This window comes from Hyla sarda, chromosome 1 (assembly GCF_029499605.1).
Source record: "Hyla sarda isolate aHylSar1 chromosome 1, aHylSar1.hap1, whole genome shotgun sequence".
NCBI classification, from domain to species: domain Eukaryota; kingdom Metazoa; phylum Chordata; class Amphibia; order Anura; family Hylidae; genus Hyla; species Hyla sarda.
Window position 1 is genome coordinate 262,206,456 of NC_079189.1, and position 25,294 is coordinate 262,231,749.

The following is a 25,294-nucleotide window of genomic DNA, read 5'->3' on the forward strand; positions in this document are numbered from 1 at the left end:
GGGTGTTGCATCAGTAGAACAAATTTGCAGAGCAAAAAAGCTTCATACATTATAGATCTGAATTGTCAGCTAGTGAGGATATGGCCTTCGACCGCAAGCTTCTCGACGCTGTAGTCAATGACCCAACCCCCAAGACGATTCTTTTGGTCATCATTCTTTGCTTTCTAAGGAGTCTCCACGACAGCACCCTTACATTTCACATGGTTATTTTTGTTACGATTTCTCAGTTTCCTTTTTCCTGTGGTATTCTTTAAAAATACACTGGTGAGGGGGAATGGCCCAAGATGGCATGAGGACATTTGTGTTGCTCCCGCTCCAACTGGATATATCCTGTCCCACGGCTGAAATATACTATTCCCCCAGAGTGTCCTGTTCCCTTCTGCTGACATCCTCCAGCAGCTGGTGAGGCACACAGCCTGATCCTTCTGAGTACGGCGCTGTTCCTAACTGCGGCATGCAGCGGGCCCCATCTGCCTGTGCAGGCTGGTGCAGGTCTGTCGTAAGCGGTGCTGAGTGTCTGGTCATGCCAAGCACTCCTCTGTGCCTCCATTCTATGCCCTAAGCTCACAGTTAGCTGCTGCAGAAAATTGTCACGGTGGTGAGGCGTGCTTCTCCTCTCCCCTGAACCTGGGCTAGTGACGCACCTGTGACAAGCGGCGCTTACTGACTGGAGCCTGACTCTCGTCTCTCCACTCCTGCTCGTCTTTCCACTCCCAGTGCTCTTCTGTGCCTCTGCTCTGTAACCCCCGCTTGTGCTGGACTGTAGGCTGCCTCTGTTCAAGGACGCTGGTGTGCAATGTGTCTCTACACTCTCCTGCCTGTGGACCAGTAACCCCTCTGCCTAGAAGCTCTGCTGGCTGCAATGTATCCTGCCTGATTCCCAGTGCTGTATTGAGATTATACCCCCTGCCCTGTCGCTTCCCTGGACACTTGACCTCTGCATCTGGGGGTCTTGGTGGGACTCCCTGCACATAAAGGGGTGCGTTTAAGACTGTGTCTGCTCCATGTTCTTCGTGCCGGTATCCTGCTATACACCCTCCCATACCTGTCCTCCCTCCTAGCATCACCCAGGGTGCGCTGCTTATCAGATACATGGGTTGCAAGTCAAACACTTCCCAGCAGTCTCCTTCTCAAAATACCTTGGGATGTTTTTTTTTTCTGCTTTCTCAAGTCATTACATAATACAGGTTTGGTGGTTCCTTCCTTCCCAAGGAAGTGAAGGAACAGCAAATTTCCTGTTTACTTGATTAGGAGTTTAGTTTGGGGGTAAACTTCTTCCATTTACTGCAGGAGCACCTGTTTAGGTGCACACTGCCTCTACAATTGCAAAATTGCTAGTATAAGCTTAAATTTGGGTATGGAGGCTCAAGCAAGTTGGGTGCGTTTGATCTGGGTGGGACAGGATGGGTTTACGGTTTCTTGGTTCTGTAAAACTGTGTGTGCAGGGAGTGTGGTATGCGAGCTGTCTATGCCGGTATATGGTTCACTAATTCACTTCCTAGCCTCCCTGGCGGTATGATTCTGTCTGGAAATTTGTACCAAAAGCGGTACAATTTTTTTTAACTGAATTTCACATCTCCCCTGTCACATCCCCCCCCCCCGTCACATCCCCCCCCCCCCCCGTCACATCCCCCCCCCCCGTCACATCCCCCCCCCCCCGTCACATCCCCCCCCCCCCGTCACATCCCCCCCCCCCCGTCACATTCCCCCCCCCGTCACATTCCCCCCCCCCCTCTGTCACATTCCCCCCCCCCCCCTCTGTCACATTCCCCCCCCCCCCTCTGTCACATTCCCCCCCCCCTCTGTCACATTCCCCCCCCCCCCTCTGTCACATTCCCCCCCCCCCTCTGTCACATTCCCCCCCCCCCTCTGTCACATTCCCCCCCCCCTCTGTCACATTCCCCCCCCCCTCTGTCACATTCCCCCCCCCCTCTGTCACATTCCCCCCCCCCTCTGTCACATTCCCCCCCCCCTCTGTCACATTCCCCCCCCCCTCTGTCACATTCCCCCCCCCCTCTGTCACATTCCCCCCCCCCTCTGTCACATTCCCCCCCCCCTCTGTCACATTCCCCCCCCCCTCTGTCACATTCCCCCCCCCCTCTGTCACATTCCCCCCCTCTGTCACATTCCCCCCCTCTGTCACATTCCCCCCCTCTGTCACATTCCCCCCCTCTGTCACATTCCCCCCCTCTGTCACATTCCCCCCCTCTGTCACATTCTTGCAGCAAATACACTGGGTTTGCCGGCAGATTTCAAACCTAGTGTATTTCCTGCAGAACAAGCCCTTTCCCCTTCAGCCAATCACAGGCTTTACACCACTGCGGCCTGTGATTGGCTGAAAAGTGAAAGGTCCTAGAAAATGAATAGTGAAGAGAGGACTACCCGGACCGCACGGAGGGGAACGGCATCTGCAGGGACCGGGACTAGGTGAGCAAAAGTTTTTTTTTATTTTACTACTTCTTCCTTTTACACTTAGCTCAGTGTTTTTCTAACAGGGGGCCTCCAGCTGTTGTGAAACTACTACTCCCAGCATGCCCGGACAGCCTTTGGCTGTTCGGGCATGCTGAGAGTTGTAGTTTTGCAACAGCTGGAGGCCCCCTGGTAGGGAAACACTGACTTTTAGTATTTTTCTTTACCTGCTCTGGCCGGCACCCGCAACGGGAGCCGACCCGAGCAGATAATCGCATGTTTTCCCGGGGGCCGCATTGCTATATCGCATTGCTATTGCGATATATCGTGCAGCCCGGCCGGGAACTCTGCAATTCTACCCCGAGCGTGACTCGGGGTTACCGATCCTAGCAGGGAAAGTTAACCCCGAGTCACGCTCGGGAATACCGCTCAGGAGGCTAGCAGACAACGGCTAAGTGTAAAATTGTTCCTTGGAATGTACGCGAGTTAAATTGTTAGTTCAAACGCTCTTTGGTTTTCAATCATCTTAAGACATATAATCCTGATATTGTTCTTTTTCAAGAGACTAATTTGCAGGATGAGAAAGTATTGTCCCTAAAGAAGCGGAGGTGGGTCACAGATACCATACTCTAATAATGCACGGGGTATCAATCCTAGTCGCTAAATCTTTTCCCTTCCAACTGCTTGATGCCCAGCAAGATCTCAAGGGACACCTTATGGTATTACATATTTCAGTTAGGAGTCAGACCTACGTCCTGATAGGGGGATGGTACATATACACCTATCATAGGGTGGCCTCAGATGATGTCATGGCAAGGCTCTAAATAAATCTCCAATCCCCTTCAGGAGGGGAAACCCCCCTTGGGGGTTCCTGGGGAACAATACCCTAATAACCCAATTAAAATGTAACTTTTATTATTATTTCTTAAAATGTCCATAGAAAACGTGAAAATTAAATGTGGTGATATTAAAACTTTCAGGAGATACAGAGTGTCTTATAATAATTGGCCACTAGGTGGGGCTACAACTTTAGTTGTGGAGCTGTCCTATTTCTCACTATGCGGGTTCTCTACCGCTGCATAGTGACTCCACACTTAGACACAAACTGTATTCCTGTCTAAAAAGTGTATGGATTGCTGTAAGTGTGGAGTCACTATGCAGCGGTAGAGAACCGGCATAGTGAGAAATAGGACAGCTCCACAACGTTGTAGCACCACCTAGTGGCCAATTATTATAAGACACTCTGTATCTCCTGAAAGTTTTAATATCACCACATTTAATTTTCACGTTATTCATAGAGGTTCTTCTGGTTTACAGTTGAGGAGACTTAAAAGGCCATCTCTGCTAATTGTAAGACCTCAGGTCCGGATGGCTTTCCCACTAAGTGGTATAAACTGTACAGTGCACACCTTGGCTCAAGAATTGCATGCCTTTTGGACATGCCCTGTCTAATATGAAGTGTCTTATTGTATCTTTGCGGACAACCTTGCACTTTATTGTCTCTCAGCCTATGGTTTGTTTTCTGAATTGCATTGTTATTGCTTTTTTGTTGTTTTGCATGTGCTGCACTAGTTAAAGCACAAAAACAAAACAAAAAAATACACGGGAGAGAAGAGGAACTTCACTGTTTTCTTGTCCCAATCAGAAGGTGGCAATCTCAGTGGTGGAGAAAACATGATCTCCCGTATTAACAACACGTGGTGTGAACCCAGCCTAATGCTAGCCACAGCAGTATAGCAACACTCCCCTTGAGACCATTTTTTAAGGAGTTATTTTCTACATATAACTTAACATTGTGATAAACCTGAATGTAATCTGTGTATCATTATCAAAATAGTCAAAATAATAGTAACTGGGAGAGTGAGGCCATATTTACAGGGCAAAATGCTCACAAAAAGTCTGCACATATATTACACTGCAGCAGCAGAGTCCCATTGCACTGTGCACTCAATGGAATTTCTGCTGAGGAAATTGTAAAACCGGTCACAGTTATAGTCTCATAGAAACATTGAAAACTGTCAAAAGAAAAAAAAAAAAAAAAAACCCTCATCCATATAGTCTCCCCCTATATTGTTTCCCTTATTTTTTAACTTGGGATGGCTGTGCATTTATCACGAACGAAGTGAAAGGAAAAAAGAAAAAAAAAACACTCACAATACTCCAGTTAGATGTTTTGCTGTTTGGGACATGATCCTTCAACTTCTGCTGTAACAATCTGTTAAGAGAAAGATGTAGACATAAAATCAGATTTTGTAATGAGCATCTATTTAAAGCGGTTCTCCCCAAAAAAATGTGCTTTAGGGAGTGTCTGACCACAGGGGGTCCGACAGCTGACCATCCCCCTCCCTGCCACGTTCTTTTGTATAGGGTCCTCCTACTCACCCACCTTCAGCCCCCACAGTCTGAGACTAGTGAAAGTGACAGCCCATTCAGCCAATCAGCGGCTGAGATAGGATAAGGTTTAGTTTCCCGGAGTACCTCTAATGCAATCTCAGTCGCGCACTAACAGCACATTAGCAGGAGGGCAAACTACACTTGCTGTAAGCAAATAAAAGCTAGAGCAAGTGATATGAAAAGATCACAGCCAGTTCCCCTTTTGAGCCTCCAATGAACTTTGCTTTACGTTATCATGTCTCTACTTTCAGAAATATGTTTATGCAGTTATCATTATTGGTTCATAATTCAGGTGTCATTAAAAAGTGTAATAATAAAAAGTGCCGGGCGGTGATCAGAACGGGATGACTGCTGATATCTATCAATAGTCATTCTGGAACATTGCCCAGGAGTGCCCGAGACCTCCTTTATGGTCAGTAATAGTTGTGATTTCGACCGGTAAGTCACGGCGCTTTTGTGCCAATCGGGTTTCCGGTGACCCGGAAAATAATTGTGATTGGTGCTGTCCAAGACAGCACAAATCACCCTTCAGCATCAGGAGGGAGGTGGCACAAGTGGCAGGGACTGACCAATAACAGCGCCTAGCGGGTGATTCAAATCTCTGCCCGTCCAAAGTAGTGCCGTGATTGTACTGGAGGTCCAGAGGCTCCGGACCAGCTATCTGGTTACAGCCGTTTAACCTCCAGCCGTTTATATAACTACAATTCCTTACATGCCCTTTAACTGTGGGCATGCTGAGAGTTGTAGTTCTGCAACAGCTGGAGGCACACTGATGGGAAACACTGAGTTAGAGAAGTGCTTAACAACCACTGTGCCTCCATTTGTTGCAAAACTATAACTCCCAGCATGCACAGACAGCCAAAGGGCATGCTGGGAGTTTCTAGTTCTCCCCTCCATTAAAGGAGTACTCCTGCTCCGTCCTGCCCAGGCTGCAAAAAAAATGAAAGTAAACCATCTCTCACCTTCCTGGGTTCCCGTGGAGCGCCACTACAGCTGATCGGTCCTCCGGTCCATCTCCATCATACTTCCCTGTGAACAAAGCGTCACACGGCGCTCAGCCTATTATGGGCCCAGGCTGAACATCGCAGCGGCCAGCGATAGGCCGAGCGCCATGTGACGCTTTGTTCACAGGGAAATATGATGGAGATGGACCGGAGGACCGATCAGCTGTAGTGGCGCTCCACTACACAGTGGTCTCCAAACTGTTCTCCTCCAGTTGTTGCATAACTACAACTCCCAACATGTCCTTGTTGGGCATGCTGGGAGCTGTAGTTTTGCAACAACTGGAGGCACACTGGTTGGAAAACTTTGTCTTTTTCCTAACTAAGTGTTTCCCAACTCGTGTGTCTCCTGCTGTTGCAGAACTATAACTCTTAGCATGCACTGACAGACCATGCATGCTGGGAGTTGTAGTTTTGCAACAGCTGGACGCACACAGGTTGGGAAACACCGAGTTAGGAAACAGACAGTGGTGCGGAAACAATGCAGTAGTCTGTTACCTAACTCAGCATTTCCCAATCCAAACCAGTGTGCCTCCAGCTGTTGCATAACTACAACTCCCAGCATGCACGGTCTGTCAGTTTTAGTTTTTAGTTTTGGAACGCTTGCATCTGGGTACACCCCTATGAAAATCCCTAATTTAAGCCTCAAATGCGCATGGCGCTCTCACTTCGGAGCCCTGTCGTATTTCAAAGCAACAGTTTAGGGCCACATATGGGGTATCTGTGCTACAAATTTTGGGTGTTTTTTTTTTTTCTCCTTTTACCCCTTATGAAAAGGTAAAGTTGGGGTCTACACCAGCATGTTAGTGTAAACATTTGTAATTTTTTTTACACTAACATGCTGGTGTTGCCCCATACTTTTCAATTTCATAAGAGGTAAAAAGGAAAAAAAAATAAAATGACAATTTCTCTTAAGTACGGAAATATCCCATATGTGGACGTAAAATGCTCGGCGGGCGCACAACAAGGCTCAGGAGTGAGAGCGCACTATGTATATTTGAGGCCTAAATTGGCGATTTGCTCAGGGGTGGCTGCTGGTTACACTGGTTCTGACATAAATGCAAAAAAATAAATACCCACATGTGACCCCATTTCAGAAACTACCCCCCCTCACTGAACATAAGGGGTATAGTGAGCATTTACACCCCACAGGTGTCTGACAGATTTTTGGAACAGTGATCCGTGAAAATTAAAAATGTAAATTTTCATTTGGACAGGCCACAGTTACAAAGATCTGTCAACACCAGTGGGGTGTAAATGCTCACTGTACCACTTATTAAATTCTGTGAGGGGTGTAGTTTCCCAAATAGTATGCCATGTGGGGTGTCTTTCGCTGTTCTGGCACCATGGGGGCTTCCAAAATGAGACATGCCCCCCAAAAACCATTTCAGCAAAATTCGCTTTCCAAAAGCCCAATGTCGCTCCTTCCCTTCTGAGCCCTCTAGTGCACCCACAGATCACTTTACATCCTCATATGAGGTATTTCCTTACTGGAGAGAAATAGGGTTACACATTTTGGGGGGGCTTTTTCTCCTTTTACCCCTTGTAAAAATAAAAAAAATATGGGTCTACAAGAACATATTAGTTTCTCCTCCACTTTGCTGCTATTCCTGTGAAACATCTAAAGGGTTAACAAACTCTCTGAATGTCATTTTGAATACTTTGAGGGTCGCAGTTTCTATAATAGGGTCATTTATGGGGTATTTCTCACAGAAAGGCCCCTCAAATCCACTTCAAACTTAACTGGTCCCTGAAAAATTCTAATTTTGAAATGTTAGTGAAAATTTTTAAAATTGCTGCTATATATTTTGAAGCCCCCTAATGTCTTCAAAAAGTTAAAAAAAATTCAACTTTATGAGGTCAACATAAAAGTAGACTATTTGTGAATCAATATATAAATTTATTTGGAATATCCATTTTCCTTACAAGCAGAGAACTTCAAAGTTAGAAAAATGCTAAAAAAAAAGTAAAAAAATTTATGAAATTTGGGGATTTTTCACCCAAAAAAAGGATGCAAATAACGATGAATATTTACCACTATGTAAAAGTAGAATATGTTTCGAAAAAACAATCTCGGAATCAGAATGAAAGGTAAAAAGCATCCCAGAGTTATTAATGCTTAAAGTGACAGTGGTCAGATGTGCAAAAAATGGCTGCACCCTTAAGGTGAAAATGAGCTGCGTTCTCAAGGGGTTAAGGACCAGGCCAATTTTATTTTCGAGTTTTCGTTTTTTTCCTAATTGCCTTCTAAAATCCACATCTACAGACCCATATGAGGGCTTAATTTTTGCGCGATTAATTGTACTTTGTAATGACATCACTCATTTTACCATAAAATGTATGGCGAACCCCAAAAATTATTATTTGTGTGAGGAAGTTTAAATGAAAACCGCAATTTTGCACATTTAGGAGGGTTTTGTTTTCACGCTGTACACTTTAGGGTAAAAATGACATGACTTCTTTATTCTGTGGGTCAATAAGATGAAAATTATATCCATATTTACATACTTTGATGGCTAATTTTTTGCGCCATGACCTGTAGTTTGTTTTAGTACCACTTTTGCATATATATTACATTTTAGTTGATTTTTATACATTTTCTGTGACAAAAAGCAGTAGTTTTGGGCTTTTTTTTTACGTTTATGCCGTTCACTGTCCATGATCATTAAAAGGAGAAGATCTCCTGTTTGGAGCCCCGGCTCTACTTCACAGCAGTGTGCCACGACCCCCACCCGAAGCTTCCTGCTGCCACATAGCTCTATGGGAGAGCTGTTCGGCAATCTTCAGCTCTCCCATAGAGCTATATAGAGAGGGCCCGGCGGCCTGCTCTTCTGGCAGGGGAGATGCCGCCAGGCTGTGAAGGAGAGCCGGGGCTCCAAACAGGAGATTGAGGGGAGCCCCAGCGCTTGGTCCCCCTGCAATCTAAAACTAGGATAAGGGATACATTTTTTTTTACATTATACTTCTTTAACATTATATTTTTAAAGTTCGGACATTTACACATGCGGGGATATCAAATATGTTCATGAATTTTTATTAAATTTTTTAATGCTTTTTGGAGGAAAAATTATAAAAGAGGGGCAATGTAAATTTTTATTAGGGGAGGGGATTTTTCACACTTTTTTTAAACTTTTTTTTTTTCACTTAGGCATAGCACTGACTATTATCGGCGATCTTCTGCTCTGGTCTGCTCGATGTCAGACCAAAGCAAAAGACGCCGGGAGAGCAGTGGAGGCAGGTGAGGTGACCTCCGTTCACCATTTTAGATGATCGGATACCTGCAACAGTGCCGCGGAAAATCCGATCATCCAAACTAACGCCCGCATGCTGCAGATGCCATGATCTGTATTGACCACAACATCTGAGGGGTTATAGGTGGACATCAGCACGATTGTTAATGTACGCCATTACCGGCTGGTCCCTGGCTGCTGATAGCAGCCGGGACCTGCCATACATGATGCGAGCACCGCTCCAGAGCTCGCGTCATGTACAGGGCGTAAATGTACAGCCTGGTGCGTTAAGTACCACTGTATCAGGACGTACATTTATGTCCATTGTCCTTACGGGTGTTAACCCCTAAAATGCTGTGATAACCACTGATCATGGCATCTAAGGCAATTGCAATGGCTAATCAGATCGCCTGCGGAGATCAAATCAGCCAAGATGGTGGTGGACTGAGGTCCCCTCACCTGACTATCGCTTTCCCAGGGTCTTCTATTCTGGTCTGCCTTCTAGCCCCTCCCGCATAAAAAAAAAAAAAATTGCCCCTTTCCCCCCCCCCCAATTTTACTCCAAAAAGAGTAAAAAAAATAAACATATTTGTTATCAGCACATACATAAATGTCTGATCTATCAAAATATGTCAATGATGCCGCCGAGACCAGTGGCCAATTCTGAACATCACCATTCGCAGTCATGCCTGGCGTTAACCCTTTAGACGCCAATATGAAAGTTGATCGCGGTGTCCATAATGTAAAAAATAAAAACACACACTATCCCGGCTGCTACAGTGGGGATCAAAAGTTTGGGCACCCCAGGTAAAAATTTTATATTAATGTGCATAAAGAAGCCAAGGAAAGATTGAAAAAAAATCTCCAAAAAGGCATCAAATTACAGATTAGACATTCTTATAATATGTCAACAAAAGTTAGATTTTATTTCCATCATTTACACTTTCAAAATAACAGAAAACAAAAAAATGTCGTCTGCAAAAGTTTGGGCACCTTGCAGAACTTATAGTATGCACTGCCCCTTTGCAAAGCTGAGACCTGCCAGTCTCATGGCTTGTTCTCAATCATTATCTGGGAAGACCAGGTGATGTCAATCTCAAAGGTTTTAAATGCCAAGACTCATCTGACCTTGCCCCAACAATCAGCACCATGGGTTCTTCTAAGCAGTTGTCTAGAAATCTGAAACTGAAAATAGTTGATGCTCACAAAGCTGGAGACGGCTATAAGAAGATAGCAAAACGTTTTCAGATGTCAATATCTTCTGTTCAGAATGTAATTAGGAAATGGCAGTCATCCGGAACAGTGGAAGTTGAAGCAAGATCTGGAAGACCAAGAAAAATATCAGACAGAACAGCTCGCAGAATTGTGAGAAAAGCTATTCAAAACCAACGTTTGACTGCACAATCCCTCCAGAAAGATCTGGCAGACACTGGAGTTGTGGTACACTATTCCACTATAAAGAGATACTTGTACAAATATGGTCTTCATGGAAAAGTCATCAGAACAAAACCTCTTCTACGTCCTCACCACAAAAATTAGCGTTTTAACTTTGCAAATTAACACATAGACAAGCCTGATGCATTTTGGAAACAAGTTCTGTGGACCGATGAGGTTAAAATGTAACTTTTTGGCCGGAATGAGCAAAGGTACGTTTGGAGAAGAAGGGGAACAGAATTTTATGAAAAGAACCTCTGTCCAACTGTTAAGCATGGGGGTGGATCAATCATGCTTTGGGGTTGTATTGCAGCCAGTGGCACAGGGAACATCTCACGAGTAGAATGAAAAATTAGATAAAAAAAAAAAAATAAAAAAAATAAAAAATGAGCATGTGGAGCTCACACTAAAGGGACACGAGGTTAACTGGATTCCTTCACTCAAGAAATATAATGGAAAAAATATAGAAACAGAGAGATCAGTCCTCAGTGTCTCACCCACATCTGTAAGTATGTGATGGATATCTGGTGTAAATAATAAAGCCAGTTACAATAATAAACTATTTAATATGCAATAATAAATTAATAAAAAATGTCTCTAAAAGTTGCGCCTCCGCAGGGCCCTTGCGGTAAATAGGCTCACTTGAGAGTATGTTAATACAATTCTTTATAGAAATAGTGATCTGATATATTACTGCGGTTCACCCTTATATAAATTGTTATATGTAAAAATCATATACAAAACCTGCAAAGAAAATACATAGAAATAAACCTGTAGAAAATAATAATATTGCCAAAAAATAAAGTTCTGTAGTGGAATAATAGACCCTGTGAACATCTGAGCAAAGGGCGGTGAGTGGCACAGTGTGCCAAATTTCCTCCAAAACAGGATATCCATCGAGACACTCAATTTAAAGATACAATGTCTGCTGGGAATAATATTATTGTATCAAATTCGGACATATCATTTACTTACAGGATTGAAAACACTAGGAATTAATTGGATTTTGCATTTCATTATTATTATTATTATTATTATTTTTTTTCAGGACGTTATTTTTACAGGTTATTCCACTACAGGACTTTATTTTTTGGCAATATTATTATTTTCTACAGGTTTATTTCTATTTATTTTCTTTGCAGGTTTTGTATATGATTTTTACATATAACAATTTATATAAGGGTGAACCACAGTAATATATCGGATCACTATTTCTATAAAAGAATTGTATTAAAATATTCTCTTAGTGAGCCTATTTACCGCAGGGGCCCTGCGGAGGCGCAACTTTTAGAGACATTTTTTATTAATATTTTATTATTGTATATTGTAACTGGCTTTATTATTTACACAAGATATCCATCACATACTCACACATTTGGGTGAGACACTGAGGACTGATCTCTCTGTTTCTAGAATGAAAAATGGATTCAATATAATGTCAGAAAATTTTGGATGCTAACTTGATGCCATCTGTGAAAAAGCTGAAGTTAAAGAGAGGATGGCTTCTACAAATGGATAATAATCCTAAACACACCTCGAAATCCACGGGGGGGGGGGGGGGGGGGTTACATCAAGAGGCGTAAACTGAAGGTTTTGCCATAGCCTTCACAATCTCCTGACCTCAACATAATTGAAAATCTATGGATAGACCTTAAAAGAGCAGTGCATGACAGACAGCCCAGAAATCTCAAAGAACTGGAAGACTTTTGTAAGGAAGAATGGCAAAAGATACCTCAAACAAGAATTGAAAGACTCTTAGCTGGCTACAAAAAGCATTTACAAGCTGTGATACTTGCCAAAGGGGGCAGTACAGGATATTAACTCTGCTGGGTGCCCAAACTTTTGCAGACGCCATTTTTTTGTTTTCTGTTATTTTGAAAGTGTAAATGATGGAAATAAAATCTAACTTTTGTTGACATATTATAAGAATGTCTAATCTGTAATTTGATGCCTTTTGGAGATTTTTCCATCTTTCCTTGGCTTCTTTATGCACATTAATACAAATTTTTACCTGGGGTGCCCAAACTTTTGATCCCCACTGTAAGTTGGGAGGATTGGGATCATGCCGGTAAAACCTTGGTGTCCCAATCAGCTTAGAGGATGGCGGGAGGGCCCTTACCTGCCTCCTCGCCGTCCAATCATTCGTCTGAAGCTCCTTTCAGCCACGGCAGGCCAAAGCAGCAGAGCACCGATAACACCGATCAGTGCTATGCTACGGATTGCATGTAATAGTGTAAAAAAAGTTAATAAATGTGATTTAACACCCCCCCCCCCCTCTTTCCCCATTTAAAATCAAATAAAAAATAATATGTAAACAAATAGTCATGGCCGTAAATGTTGACCCCCCTGACATTTTTCATGAGAATGAAGTATTTCTCACAGATTGCAGTAACAGATGTTTTGCTATACACATGTTTATTCCCTTAGTGTGTATTGGAACTAAACCAAAAAAAAGGGAGAAAAAAAAAAACTAATTGGACATAATGTCACACCAAACTCCAAAAATGGGCTGGACAAAATTATTGGCACCCTTAACGTAATATTTGGTTGCACACCCTTTGGAAAAAATAACTGAAGTCAGTCGCTTCCTATAACCATCAATAAGCTTCTTACACCTCTCAGGTGGAATGTTGGACAGAGATGGTCAGAGATCCCCCTAGTGGTGTACATGACATCTACCAGAGGTAGAAGATCAGAGGAGGCATATGCCAAATCAATCCTGGAGAATGATTTATGTACCGCTGAGTAAAAGGAGATCTGGGACCGCATTAAAGTCACCTATAAAAGGAGAACAGGCAGAGAGGGAAATGTCAGTAACTTGGACCTAACACAGTCTAAGACATCAACATGAAACAGGGGGGGACATACACAGACACCAAAAGAAAACTGAAGGCATGTAAGGAACACTGAACAATCACAAACCTACCAAAATGGTCGCAAGCTACTTGACCAATGACCAGGGGAAGGGATTTAGTTACCAAAATAGACACCCCCCTAGCAGAGAAAGAATAAGTGGAGTGGTAACCCCTAGCTATCCATGCCCTTTTAAAGAGCCAAGAATTTTTTGACCAGTTAGAGGAGTTTGTGTAAACAAATCAGGTGTGGGGACTGTTTCTTTACAAAGTCCAAGCACAGAGCCAGTTTAAACTTGGAGTTAAAGGCCTCTAACTTTCCAACTCAATCTTAAGTGACCCCATAATCAATACCTGGAAAAATAATACACAGTAGAAACACGACTGGGCAAAGAACCCCCTCCTTCCCACAAAACAGTAGGGAAAGTGCACCTAGAAAATAATGCCACTATCTGAGGCTCTCCGGGAACAAACACCATACACACGACAAACAGAACGCAGGACAAGACAGCACTAAGACAAACAGGGCACAAACACAAACAAATGCAAAATACAAATAAAACATCCCCAACAAGACCCTGTCTAATAGTAGTAATAATGCCAGAGCCTCCCAAGGATCCGGGACTCTGAATGGTGAGTTGAGGCCACAGGATAACCGGGTAGTAAAGGATAATAAGAGCTGGGCTAACAGGAGAAGTGCAGAGTACGATCACTCAGCTCTCCATTCAGGCCACGCCCCCTTCTGGGTGCTTTTTAACATATGTTTGGGGTCATTGTCCTGCTGGAAGACACAAGGTCTCGGACGCAAACCGAACTTTCTGACACTGGGCTGTAAAGTGCGACCCAAAATCCATTGGTAATCCTCAGATTTCATGATGCCGTGCACACATTCAAGGCCCCCAGTGCCAGAGGCAGCAAAACAACCCCAAAAACATCACTGAACCTCCAACATATTTCATTGTAGGCCTTTTCTTTTCGGTAAACAGTAGAATGATGTGGTTTACCAAAAAGCTCCATCTTGGTATCATCTGTCCACAAGAGTTCGGAAATGAACTCAGTGAATCGGGTGGCCTATGGAAAAAAGCAAACAAGATTTGTCTTCCTGAAGCCCTTTACCCAGGGGAGTGACTCAATGGGCTCATGGAGTCACCCACAGAGGAAAAAACCAAGTGATCACTTCTATCAATAAAATCTACCTTGCACCAGGAATAACGACACCAGTTGAACTATATGTCAAGGGATGTGACATTTGCAACACCTGTAACCCTGGAAGAACAGAAGTTACTTCTCAGAAACACTTGGCCAAACTTTGCAACCCATTTCAGAGGATCCAGATTGACCACATGCAATTGCCCAAAAGTGGAAAGTTTGAGTACGTGCTAGTAGCGGTGGATATGTTCTCAGGATGGCCAGAAGCCTACCCGGTCACTAATATTACAGCAATGACTACTGTAAAGAGACTACTAACAGAGCTGAAAAGAACAGGAGCGCTTCCATGTGAAGGTTCTCAGGGTACAGTGTGAAATAGCAGCCAGTAGGACCGTGCTCACCTGGTAAGGTTGTGCAGTCTGCAGGCACAACACTGACAACTCCCAGGAGGAGTGAATAAACGAATAGCTGCAGCGGCTTCCCACGCTGGATCACCGGCATGCACAAGGAAACAAAGGCGAGGAAGAAGTTGGAAGCTTGGTGACGCGCTGATCATAATGATATCTTCGGGAAGGGATGTACTTTTTTTTTTATTGACACACAACGCGTTTCAGGGAATTAATATCCCTTTCATCAGGCGTGATGAAAGGGGTATTAATTCCCTGAAACGCGTTGTGTGTCAATGAAAAAGTACATCCCTACCCGAAGATAACATTATGATCTTTACAGCAGCGCGTCACCAAGCTTCCAACTTCTTCCTCGCCTTTGTTTACTAACAGAGCTGGTATGCAGATTTGGAGTCCCTGAAGTAAATGAAAGCGACCAAGGACCGGCTTTCATTGTGGATATTACAAGAGAACTTTGGAAAATGGTGGGAGCAGACCTTGGACTCCATACCCATATCATTCCCAGAGCAGTGGGAAAGTTGAAAGACTGAATGGCACCCTAAAGAACAAATTCCTAAAAGCCAGTAAAGAACTGTCCCTTCCATGGCCAGAAGTGCTGCCCATAGCTTTGTACTCTGTTATATGAGACACTTTTTTTTTTTTTTTTTTGGGGGGGGGGGGGGGGGGGGGGAGTACCTAAGCTAGGATGTTCCTACCCTCAGAAGCTTAGTGCAGGGAATGATAGTCTGGTAAAGTTTGTTATTACACTGTGCAATGAGCTGAGAGTAAAGACATGTGAGGGGGGCCGCTGGAACCTAGATTCGAAGGCCCTTACCAGGCTCTACTGACAACTCCGACCTTGGTGAAACTGGAAGGAAAATCAACATGGATACACGCCTCGCACTGCAAGAGGGTTCCTACACCATGCTCCTGATACATATCCTTATTCGTATAAGTGGATTGCAAAGCCAGCAACCCAATTTAACTCCACAACAGAACTGGGACGACTGGGCAATGACCCAAGAGTTGTATCCCACATTTTGATAACTCTTCCAGTGCCCGAGTGGCTACCTTTGAATTTGACTACTGTGATATAGTGAATTGTCCCGAGGTGCCAAACAAATGTCTTCTGTATGGAGATGACACTTCAATATATATATATATGTGTGATGGATGACTACTGGGGGAACAAATGTGACTATTGGGGAGCAGTGAGATGGAACACAGGGACTGACTGGCACTATAGACCACAGAGTGCCAAAAAAAGAAAAGACAATACCGGCAAGTCTCTAGTCCAGAGAAAGACACTTACAAAATCGGGCTCCTGTAACGAAAATGGGAAAACTGGTTCTAGTATGTCTCTTACTATCAAGATAGAAAACCTGGCCCACAAGATCAGGGGGAATATATTCTAGGGTTGTACATGGCAGGACACTCAAGGGGAAACTGGGGACAATCCAGCCTAATGGACATGGCCATTTCAAATGAGTACAAAGATCAGTTGAGACCAATAATAAATGCCATACTGCAACATGTATCTAATATAGGAGTCTCAGGTGAAGGATCAGTCTGGGTACAAAAAAGGGGGGTGGTTCACAAGGAGCCACTCGTCTCAAACCAGTGAAGCATCCCATACCCGTTTTTTTCTTTTTCCCACCTGAGACTGTTAAGCAGAGTATATTGTAGGGAAAGATTAGGTCAAAATATCTTTTTAGGGAGGAATTGACAAGTTGATTCAAATGATTCTGACTGCCGATCAATATATATTAATACTTATATATTTATATGCCATTTCTAATGCAAAAAATATATATTTGTTACTTACTCTTAACTAGGGATCGGCCGATAATCACGATTTTGGGCATTATCGGTATCGGCAATCACCTTGCCGATAAGCCGATAATGCCCCGCACCGCGGCCACCCCCCCCCCATACCGGTCGGGCCCCTCCCCCACCCTCCGGGGGTCCTCTTCTCCACTCCGGGCAGGCTCCGGCCTAGTACGCTGCATAGATGCCGCTACGTCAGGTGCGTCGCTGCGCAGTGGCGTCTATGCAGCGTACTAGGCCGGAGCCTGCCCGGAGTGGAGAAGATGACCCCCGGAGAAGGACAGCCCGGACCGGTTCACCCTTCACCCGGAATGGCGCCGGACACTACAGGAAGGAAGGATGGATGGATGGCCCGGACCACCCTGACAGGTAGGAGAGAGAAGCGGGTGGTGGCGGCCTATGGCCCCGCAAAAGCCACACTGCAGTGCATTGATTTAAAGCGCCCGCTTTAAATCAATGCTCTGCAGCGGTGTCGAGGGGGATAAATAGCCGATAACTTATACCGGAATATCGGTATAAGTTATCGGCCCTAACCTCCACCGATTATCGGTATCGGCCCTAAAAAACCGATATCGGTCGATCCCTACTCTTAACCTATATCCAGCTATTTGCTTGCAACTAAGAGAGAGACCTTGGAATGACACCAGGAGGCTCAAGATGAGACATCAGAAGACGAAACATTTGAAGAAAATACAGATTGTATAGAAGGGCAAAGATTTGGGTTTTTCCAGACTGAGTGAAAGAGCTGCATAAGTGAACTTTGGCCAAGAAAGAAAGAAATGCTTAAATATACTAATATATACAGAGATAAAGCTCAAATAACCATTCAAAATGTAACATGATGATTTTGATGTCATAACTAACCTCTTGTTTTTGTCAAATGTAAAAACTAATATGCTTTCGTAAAATGAAGCAGAACTCTCTCGGATAACACTTGGGAACTGAGTTTTCTTACTGAGAAAGAGCTTTATACCAACATTTTTGTCTGGTGTATATTTCTTTATATCGACACTCAACATTATACAGCAGCAGTCACGCACATTTTAAGGCCTCTACCGCAACCATCCTTGACAGTAGGTACGGTGCTCTTTTCTTTGCAGGCCTCATTCTGTTTCCGTTAAACAGAAGAATGATGTGCTTTACCAAAAATCTCTATCTTTGTCTCATCTGATGTTTTTCCAGAAGGATTTTGGCTTACTCAAGTTCATTTTGGCAAAATGTAGTCTTGCTTTTATATGTCTCTGTGTCAGCAGTGGGGTCCTCCTAGGTTCTCCTGCCTCCGGAAAGTTAAACAGATTTGTAAATTACTTCTATTAAAAAAATCTTAATCCTTCCTGTACTTAGCTGCTGAATACTACAGAGGAAATTATTTTCTTTTTGGAATGCTCTCTGATGACATCACGAGCACAGTTCTCTCTGCTGACATTATTATAATAATTATAATAAGTCTTTATTTATTGTTGTCCTTAGTGGGATTTGAACCCAAGGCCCCAGCACTGCAATGCAGCAGTGCTAACCACTGAGCCACCATGCTGCCCTTAGCATTCATCTGCTATGCATGGTTGCTAAAATAGACAGAGATGTCAGCAGAGAGCACTGTGCTCGTGATGTCATCAGTGTTCCAAAAAGAAAGGAATTTCCTCTGTAGCATTCAGCAGCTAATAAGTACTGGAAGGATTAAGATTTTTTAATAGAAGTAATTTACAAATATGTTTAACTTTCTGGCACCAGTTGATTTAAAAGAAAAAAGGTTTTCACTGGAGTACCCCTTTAAATGTCGACAGATATTCAAGCTGTCCTGCAGGCTCAGGGAGCATCAGTGTCAGCGCAAACTCTCTTTGGAACTTGTTTGGGGCTGCTTAGCCACCATCCAGACTATCCTGCATTAACACCTTTCAAACGAAAGTGCACAAATGAAAAAACATGATTTCCTGAAAGAAAATGGGCATTCACTGGTAAAACACCTGTATTACTGAAGTGTATGCACTGAATTCCTGTCTGGTAGCGCCTCCTATAGTACAGGGAGGTGTTAAATGTTCTGTACTACTCAACCTTTGCCACAGTTAGCTGTTCCTTTTGGACACTGAGTAAGGGTGGCTCCATTTTACTTTTTTATGATAGTGTGTGTACTGTTCAGGACCCTGAAGAAGCTCCTGTCCTCTACATAGACAGTGACTTACAGCTTAATGCAGCTCTTACTTTTATATTTAATGACTTGCTTTATCTATATTAGTTATCTACTTATTTTTCTTTAATATTCACTTTTTCCTATAACATGTTTTTTTGTTTTGCTGTAGATTTTGTGGTAAAATTATTGATGTCATTACAAAGTAGAATTAGTGTCACTAAAACAAGCCCTTATATGGGTCTGTAGGTGGAAAAATTGAAAGAGTTATGATTTTTAGAAGGGAGGTAAAAAAAACGAAAGTGCAAAAATGAAAAAAAAAAACGATTTCCTGAAAGGGTTAAACCTACTAATTGTCGTGTAAAAAAGTTATAATTTTTTTAACAGAAGTAAAAAAAAAAAAAAAATTAAACCTATATTAGGTTGGGTATCATTTTAATCATATGGACCTACAGAATAAAGATAAAGTATCATTTTTACCGAGAAATGCACTGCATAGAAGTGAAAGCTGCCAAATTTACAAACTGGTGTATTTATTCTTCAAATTTTGTCCCACAAATAATTTTTTTTTTTGTTTCGCTGTAGATTTTGTGGAATAATTAAGTCTCTAGATGGAAAACTGAAAGTGTTAGGATTTTTAGAAGGTGAGGAGGAAAAAACGAAAGTGCAAAAATGGAAAAACCTGTGGTCCTTAAGGGGTTATGGATACGTGCACACATACAGGATCTGCTACATATTTTTGCAACCCATTAAAGGGGTACTCCAATGGAAAAAAATGGTGCCAGAAAATTAAACAGATTTGTAAATTACTTCTATTAAAAAATCTTAAACCCTAAATGAAGCAGCGATTTTTAGTTTTTTGCGTTTTCATTTTTTCCTCCTTGTCTTAAAATCCATAACTCTTCAAATTTGTTTTTATCTATAGGGCTTGTTGTTTGCGGGACTTATTGTACTTTGCAATGACATCACTCATTTTACCACAAAATGTATGGTACAGCCATAAAAAATTATTTGTAGGGCAAAATAAAAAAAATAAAAAAAAATGCCATTATGCAACTTTTAGGGGCTTCCATTTCTACACAGTGCACTTTTCAGTAAAAATGACAACTTATCTTTATTCTGTAGGTCCATACAATTCCCAAAAATATTAAATTTATATGGGTTTTTTCTTTTTATTTTGCTAGTGAAAAAAATATCTAACTTTTTATAAGAAAATTAGTATCCCCTTCTGACCCTACATACAAGGGCTCTTTTTTTGCGCCATGATCTGTAGTTGACTTTTTTAACACCTTATGGATTTTTTTCTACTATATGGGGTGACCAAAAATGCAAAATTCTGTACTTTGGTATTTTTTTTACGTTTACACCATTTACCATGCAGTTTAATTAACATTATATTTTACATTTACACACGTGGCAACACTTTTTTTTTTATTTATTTTTTACATTATATTTATAAAACGGGAAAATGGGGTGATTCAAACTTTTAATAGGGGGAGTGGTTATACAGGTACAGTGATCCCTCAACTTACATTGGCCTCAACATACAATATTTTCAACATTAAATGGTCTTTTCTGGACCATTGTAACTTGAAACCAGACTCACTATACCATGCTACAGACAGTCCAGATCTGCAAAACATATCAATGGCTGGAAGGACTGACCAATTAGAATGGGCATTCACTGGTAAAACACCTGTATTACTGAAGTGCATGCACTGACTGGCTGTCTGGTAGCGCCCCTTACAGTACAGGGAGGTATTACATGTTCTGTACTACTCTAAACCTATGCCACAGTTAGCTGCTCCTTTGGACACCAAGTGAGGGCAGCTCCATTACTTTTTTAGGACATTGCGTGTACTGTACAGGACCCTGAAGAAGCTCCTGTCCTCTACATATAGACAGTGATTTACAGCTTCCAGCAGATCTTTCTTACTTTTATATGTAAGGACTTGCTTTATCTGTATTAGTTATCCACATATTTTTCTTTAATCCTCACTTTTTACCATTTTTTGGATGACATTTTGGGGCTTTAGAACCAATTACAAGGTTTTAGGAGGAGTTATGACCTCAACATACAATGGTTTCAACATACAATGGTCATCCGAGAACCAGTTCATATTGTAACTTGAAGGACCATTGTATTTATTTATTTATTTTTTTTAGTCCCCATAGGAGTCTCTAACATGGAATCTTTTGATTCCTAACACTGATCAATGCTGTGTTATTAATCCTTCCAGTACTTACAGCTGCTGTATGTTTCAGAGGAAGTGGAGTTGTCCTGTTCAGTCTGACCACAGTGCTCTCTGCTGACACCTCTGTCCATGTCAGGAATTGTCCAGAGTAGAAGAGGTTTGCTATAAGGATTTGCTTCTGCTTTGGACAGAGGTGTCAGCAGAGAGCACTGTGGTCAAACTTGAAAGAACAACTCAACTTCCTTTAGAGGATAAAGCAGCTGATAAGTACTGGAAGGATTAAGATTTTTTTAATAGAAGTAATTTACAAATCTGTTTAACTTTCTGGAACCAGCTTATTTGAAAAAGAAATTGTTTTCCACCGGAGTACCCCTTTAACTTAGATAGCAAAATCCGGTGCATAAAATATGCAGCAGATCCTGTACGTGTGAACTTACCCCAAGGGTACATTCACACTGTGGAATTTCCGCTCGCAGAATTCCATGAGCGGAGATTCCGCCTGGCGGCCGCTGCCGAAGTAACTTCATTTAAAAATGCAATGGCCAGTATTTTTCCAACTAGTCCTTCAACTCCCCGAATGTTGCACCATATACTATACCAGTGTTTCCCAACCAGAGCGCATCCAGCTGTTGAAAAACTACAACTCCCAGCATGCCCGGACAGCCATTGGCTGTCAGTCCATGCTGGGAGTTGTAAATATGGAGACACCCCTGGTTGGGAAACACTAACCTATTTTATATAGTACTATTTAGTCCAACATGCAGGGAGTTGTAGTTACCGTTCGGGGCAGCTGATGAGCCACATGCTGTATCAGGGCATGTCGGGAGTTGTAGTTAGTAACTAACTGCAACTCCCGGATTTGGAAGCGATCAAAGAGTACCATCAAAATTACAATGATACTGTTAAAAACTACAGATCGGGGGTCCATAAAATGAACCCTCATACAGGCTCGTATAAGGAGAAGTAATAAAAATAAAAAATAAAGTTATAGGGGTCAGAATAGGAGAAATTTCCCCCACATATGTGTATCCTGTGATGTCATGCATATATACGGTGTCCATTTTAGGACATAGTCGTAACTCCATCCCGCCTCCTCCCTCAGGCCAATCTCTGTCATGCATCAGCCGCAACTCCCTCCTTTGTCATCCTAAAGTCTCTCATCCAAAACTGTCATCCCTCAGATGAAAAACTTTCCTGCCGTGTAGCACAGCCGAGTCAGTGTCGGCTCTCTGCTATACGGGTTCTGCTGTGCACGCTATTCAATGTTGGCTCTGCTATACAGACTCTGTAGCACATGTAGTGTTTGTAGTACACACGTGCAAGTTTCAACTGCTATACATGCTGTGCAGCGTCTGCTCTGCTATGCGGCAGGAAGTTGCGTCCGAGGCATGACGGAGTTTTGGATGAGGGAAGATGGAGTTGTGGCTGAAGGAGGACGGCGATTGGTGTGAGGGAGGAGGCGGGATGACGTTTCACATGACGGAGTTGCGGCTAACTGACGGCGACTGGTCCGAGGGTGGAGGCGGGACGCCGTTTCACCTGACGGAGGACGGAGTTGCCCCTGACAACTGATGGCGACTGGTCTGAGGGTGGAGGCGGGACGACTGGTCCAAGGGTGGAGGCCGGACGCCGTTTCACCTGACTGAGGAAGGAGTTGTGGCTGATGATGATGATTGGTCTGAGGAAGGAGGCGGGATGGCGTTTCACCTGACGGAGCTATGTTTGACGATGTCCTAAAATGGACACCGTACATATATAATTAATTATGCAAATTAGCATGGCCAGTATTTTTTGGGCAAGAAAGATGGCAACTCTAGTTGTGGGTCTTGTGCTTAGGGTGGATGGGGGTTGGCTTCAGGCCCACACATAAAAAAAAATACCTATGTGTGCATGCGAAACTTGGACACCCCTGTCATAAGGAAATAGAGTTTATGGCAGTACATACTGCCCCTCAGAAATGCTATTATTATGCAGTCTTGACAATATGAAGCAGTGTCGGGAAACAATAAACACCTCACATTAGTATTTCGCCATTACTCCCAGCATCCATATTAAGTCGTTGGACCAAACATAAGGAAGCACAGGAGAAAGCGCCAATGGCTGCCCATGTAGATCATAAGAGTATACAGCGCCGACATACGAAGGTGATGTAATCACTGCAGGATCAGAGGAGCTAAGAAATACAATGAGAAACCCCTCAGTACTGATACCCCGCCATGTCACCCCCGCTCCCGCTCCACACTCACGTACATTCGCTCGACAATAGGATATATATTACCTCTCGTATAAAACTTTCCTTCTCGTCTCGTTTGTCTCTCAGCCGTGCTTGAATAAGCTCCGTATCTTAGCTACTATTGGCTCAGGCGTCTGCCCCGTTGTACCGCTCCAGAAATCTGATTGGCTTAGCAGTCTCCCTTCCATTATGAGCTCGAGGAGAAAGGCAGATGCTGATAGGATAACGACATTAGACAGAGCATAAAATGGAAAAAGGTCACGTCGTGATTGGCCAAGGAATCTGTCAGTCAATCCCACAGCAAGTTAGGGTGCGCAGAGCTTTTCAGCCACCAATCATTAATCAGCTTCATCCTAGTGGAAGGGGTTTCTTAAAGGGACAAGTAATGCCGGAAAAAGATTAGAGAGAAGGGAAGTGGTTAGAATGGTACAAATACAAAGGCATGATGAATTTTCCTAATACCTATACCACACGGGATTGTTTTATAGTAGTAATAGAAATATTACAGAATACAGTGATCCTTCACATTGCCATATTAACTCAATGAACACTGTAAGGTGAACGTTTTAGCTATAGAGCAGTGTTTCCCAACCAGGGTGCCTCCAACTGTGGCCAAACTACAACTCCCAGCATGCCCGGACAGCCAAAGGCTGTCCGGGCATGCTGGGAGTTGTAGTTTGGCCACCCTGGTTGGGAAACACTGCTATAGAGAGAGCAGGCAATTGGTTCTGAAGCCCCCAAATTGTTAACCAAAAATAAGATTAAAATAAAAAAAGCAAGTCATTTAAGAAGGCTTGTATGCTAGATATAAAAAGTCAAAAAACTTAGCTCAAGCTTTATTTTTCTTTAAAAAGTGACTTTTCTGTGTTTTTCTGCTAAATTTTTGAGCACTGCTCAAAAATATGCATTGATAACCACCCCCCCCCCCCTCCCCTTAGTTTTTTGACCCCACTTTTTCAGACATTTTGCATACAAAAATGCCCTTTTTCTTTTCTTGCAAATGCTATTAGGCAATCTTTAAACCAGCAAATATTTTTTTGGAACAAAGACAGAACAAGTGAACTGGCATAAATTATAGCTAAAATTTACGCCAGCTCAGAGCTCGCGTCATTTTCTCACCGCTTAATGAATCTGCCAAAATGTGGACATTTCTGTAGGCCTGGCCTGTGATGTGCCAGTCTTCATAAATTTCCCCTCAATGTACCAGAAAAGCACAATGGAGCTGTCCAAAAGAGCAGCTGACCCTGGCACGGGTAAAGAGCCCGATAGGACATGTAGTACTGTACTGTAGAGAGGTACTACTAGTCAGTCAGGAGTTTTAGCAGTAAAATGCCCACCATGACTGTCAGATCTTCCAGCCACATTATGACAGAACAATTGTGGCCGTTGGACATATAAGACAAAACTGGAGCTATTTGGCAAGTCACATCAGGTCTATGTTAACAGATGCAAAAATGGCCTGGAGGAGGCTTTTTTCCCCTATTCCGGCGCTTGCCACCAATATCATATCGCTACACTTCAATACATGTATATTAAATACATTTTCCATGCCGCACTATTATACACTTATGGGTTAAATGTATAACCTAATTTGACCCATACAGCTTCACAAACCCTTCATAATAAAATGTGGTAGGATTTTACTATGTTAATTATTTTAATATTCTTTCTGCATATAATACATGTCACTTACCTGTATTTAATGCCCTCCTATCCTTCCCCTTTCTTGGTTCCGTAATTCGCTCAATCCCGGTGAAATGCCGCAACCTCTAACAAAGCGTTGCTATGGGGCTTTTCCCTTCACGCCCTCCCGCTGACCACATGTTGTCATTATGATCTATTGATAAAACACTGACGCCGTTGCGTCATAGTAATTATCCCCTTGATGTTCCTGCGCTACTCTCTGGCCAGTTCATTCATAAAATGTAGTGGCCACGGCACTTTAGTATTCCACCACCGCCAACAAATTTTCATTAAACTATATCTACATTATAAGTAAACAGCACCCCTTTCTCCTAGTTCACTGTTATTTAACAACGAGATTCGTTTAAGAAGCTAG

At 42.9% G+C, this 25,294-nt stretch overlaps 1 protein-coding gene across 5 annotated transcripts in view; it reads right to left on the reverse strand.

Annotated features, from left to right (window-relative positions):
- HMG20B (high mobility group 20B) overlaps positions 1 to 25,294 on the reverse strand; it is a 207,893-nt gene that overhangs the window by 123,461 nt on the left and 59,138 nt on the right. Inside the window, exons 1-3 of one of the 5 annotated variants that reach the window (XM_056571312.1) lie at positions 23,281 to 23,580; positions 10,241 to 10,355; positions 4,564 to 4,624 (exon numbers count right to left, since the gene is read on the reverse strand). In XM_056571312.1, coding sequence (XP_056427287.1) covers positions 4,564 to 4,598 — 35 coding nt within the window. In that variant the 5' untranslated portion in view covers positions 4,599 to 4,624; positions 10,241 to 10,355; positions 23,281 to 23,580. The other 4 variants (XM_056571303.1, XM_056571333.1, XM_056571340.1 and 1 more) reach the window with 4 other exon arrangements.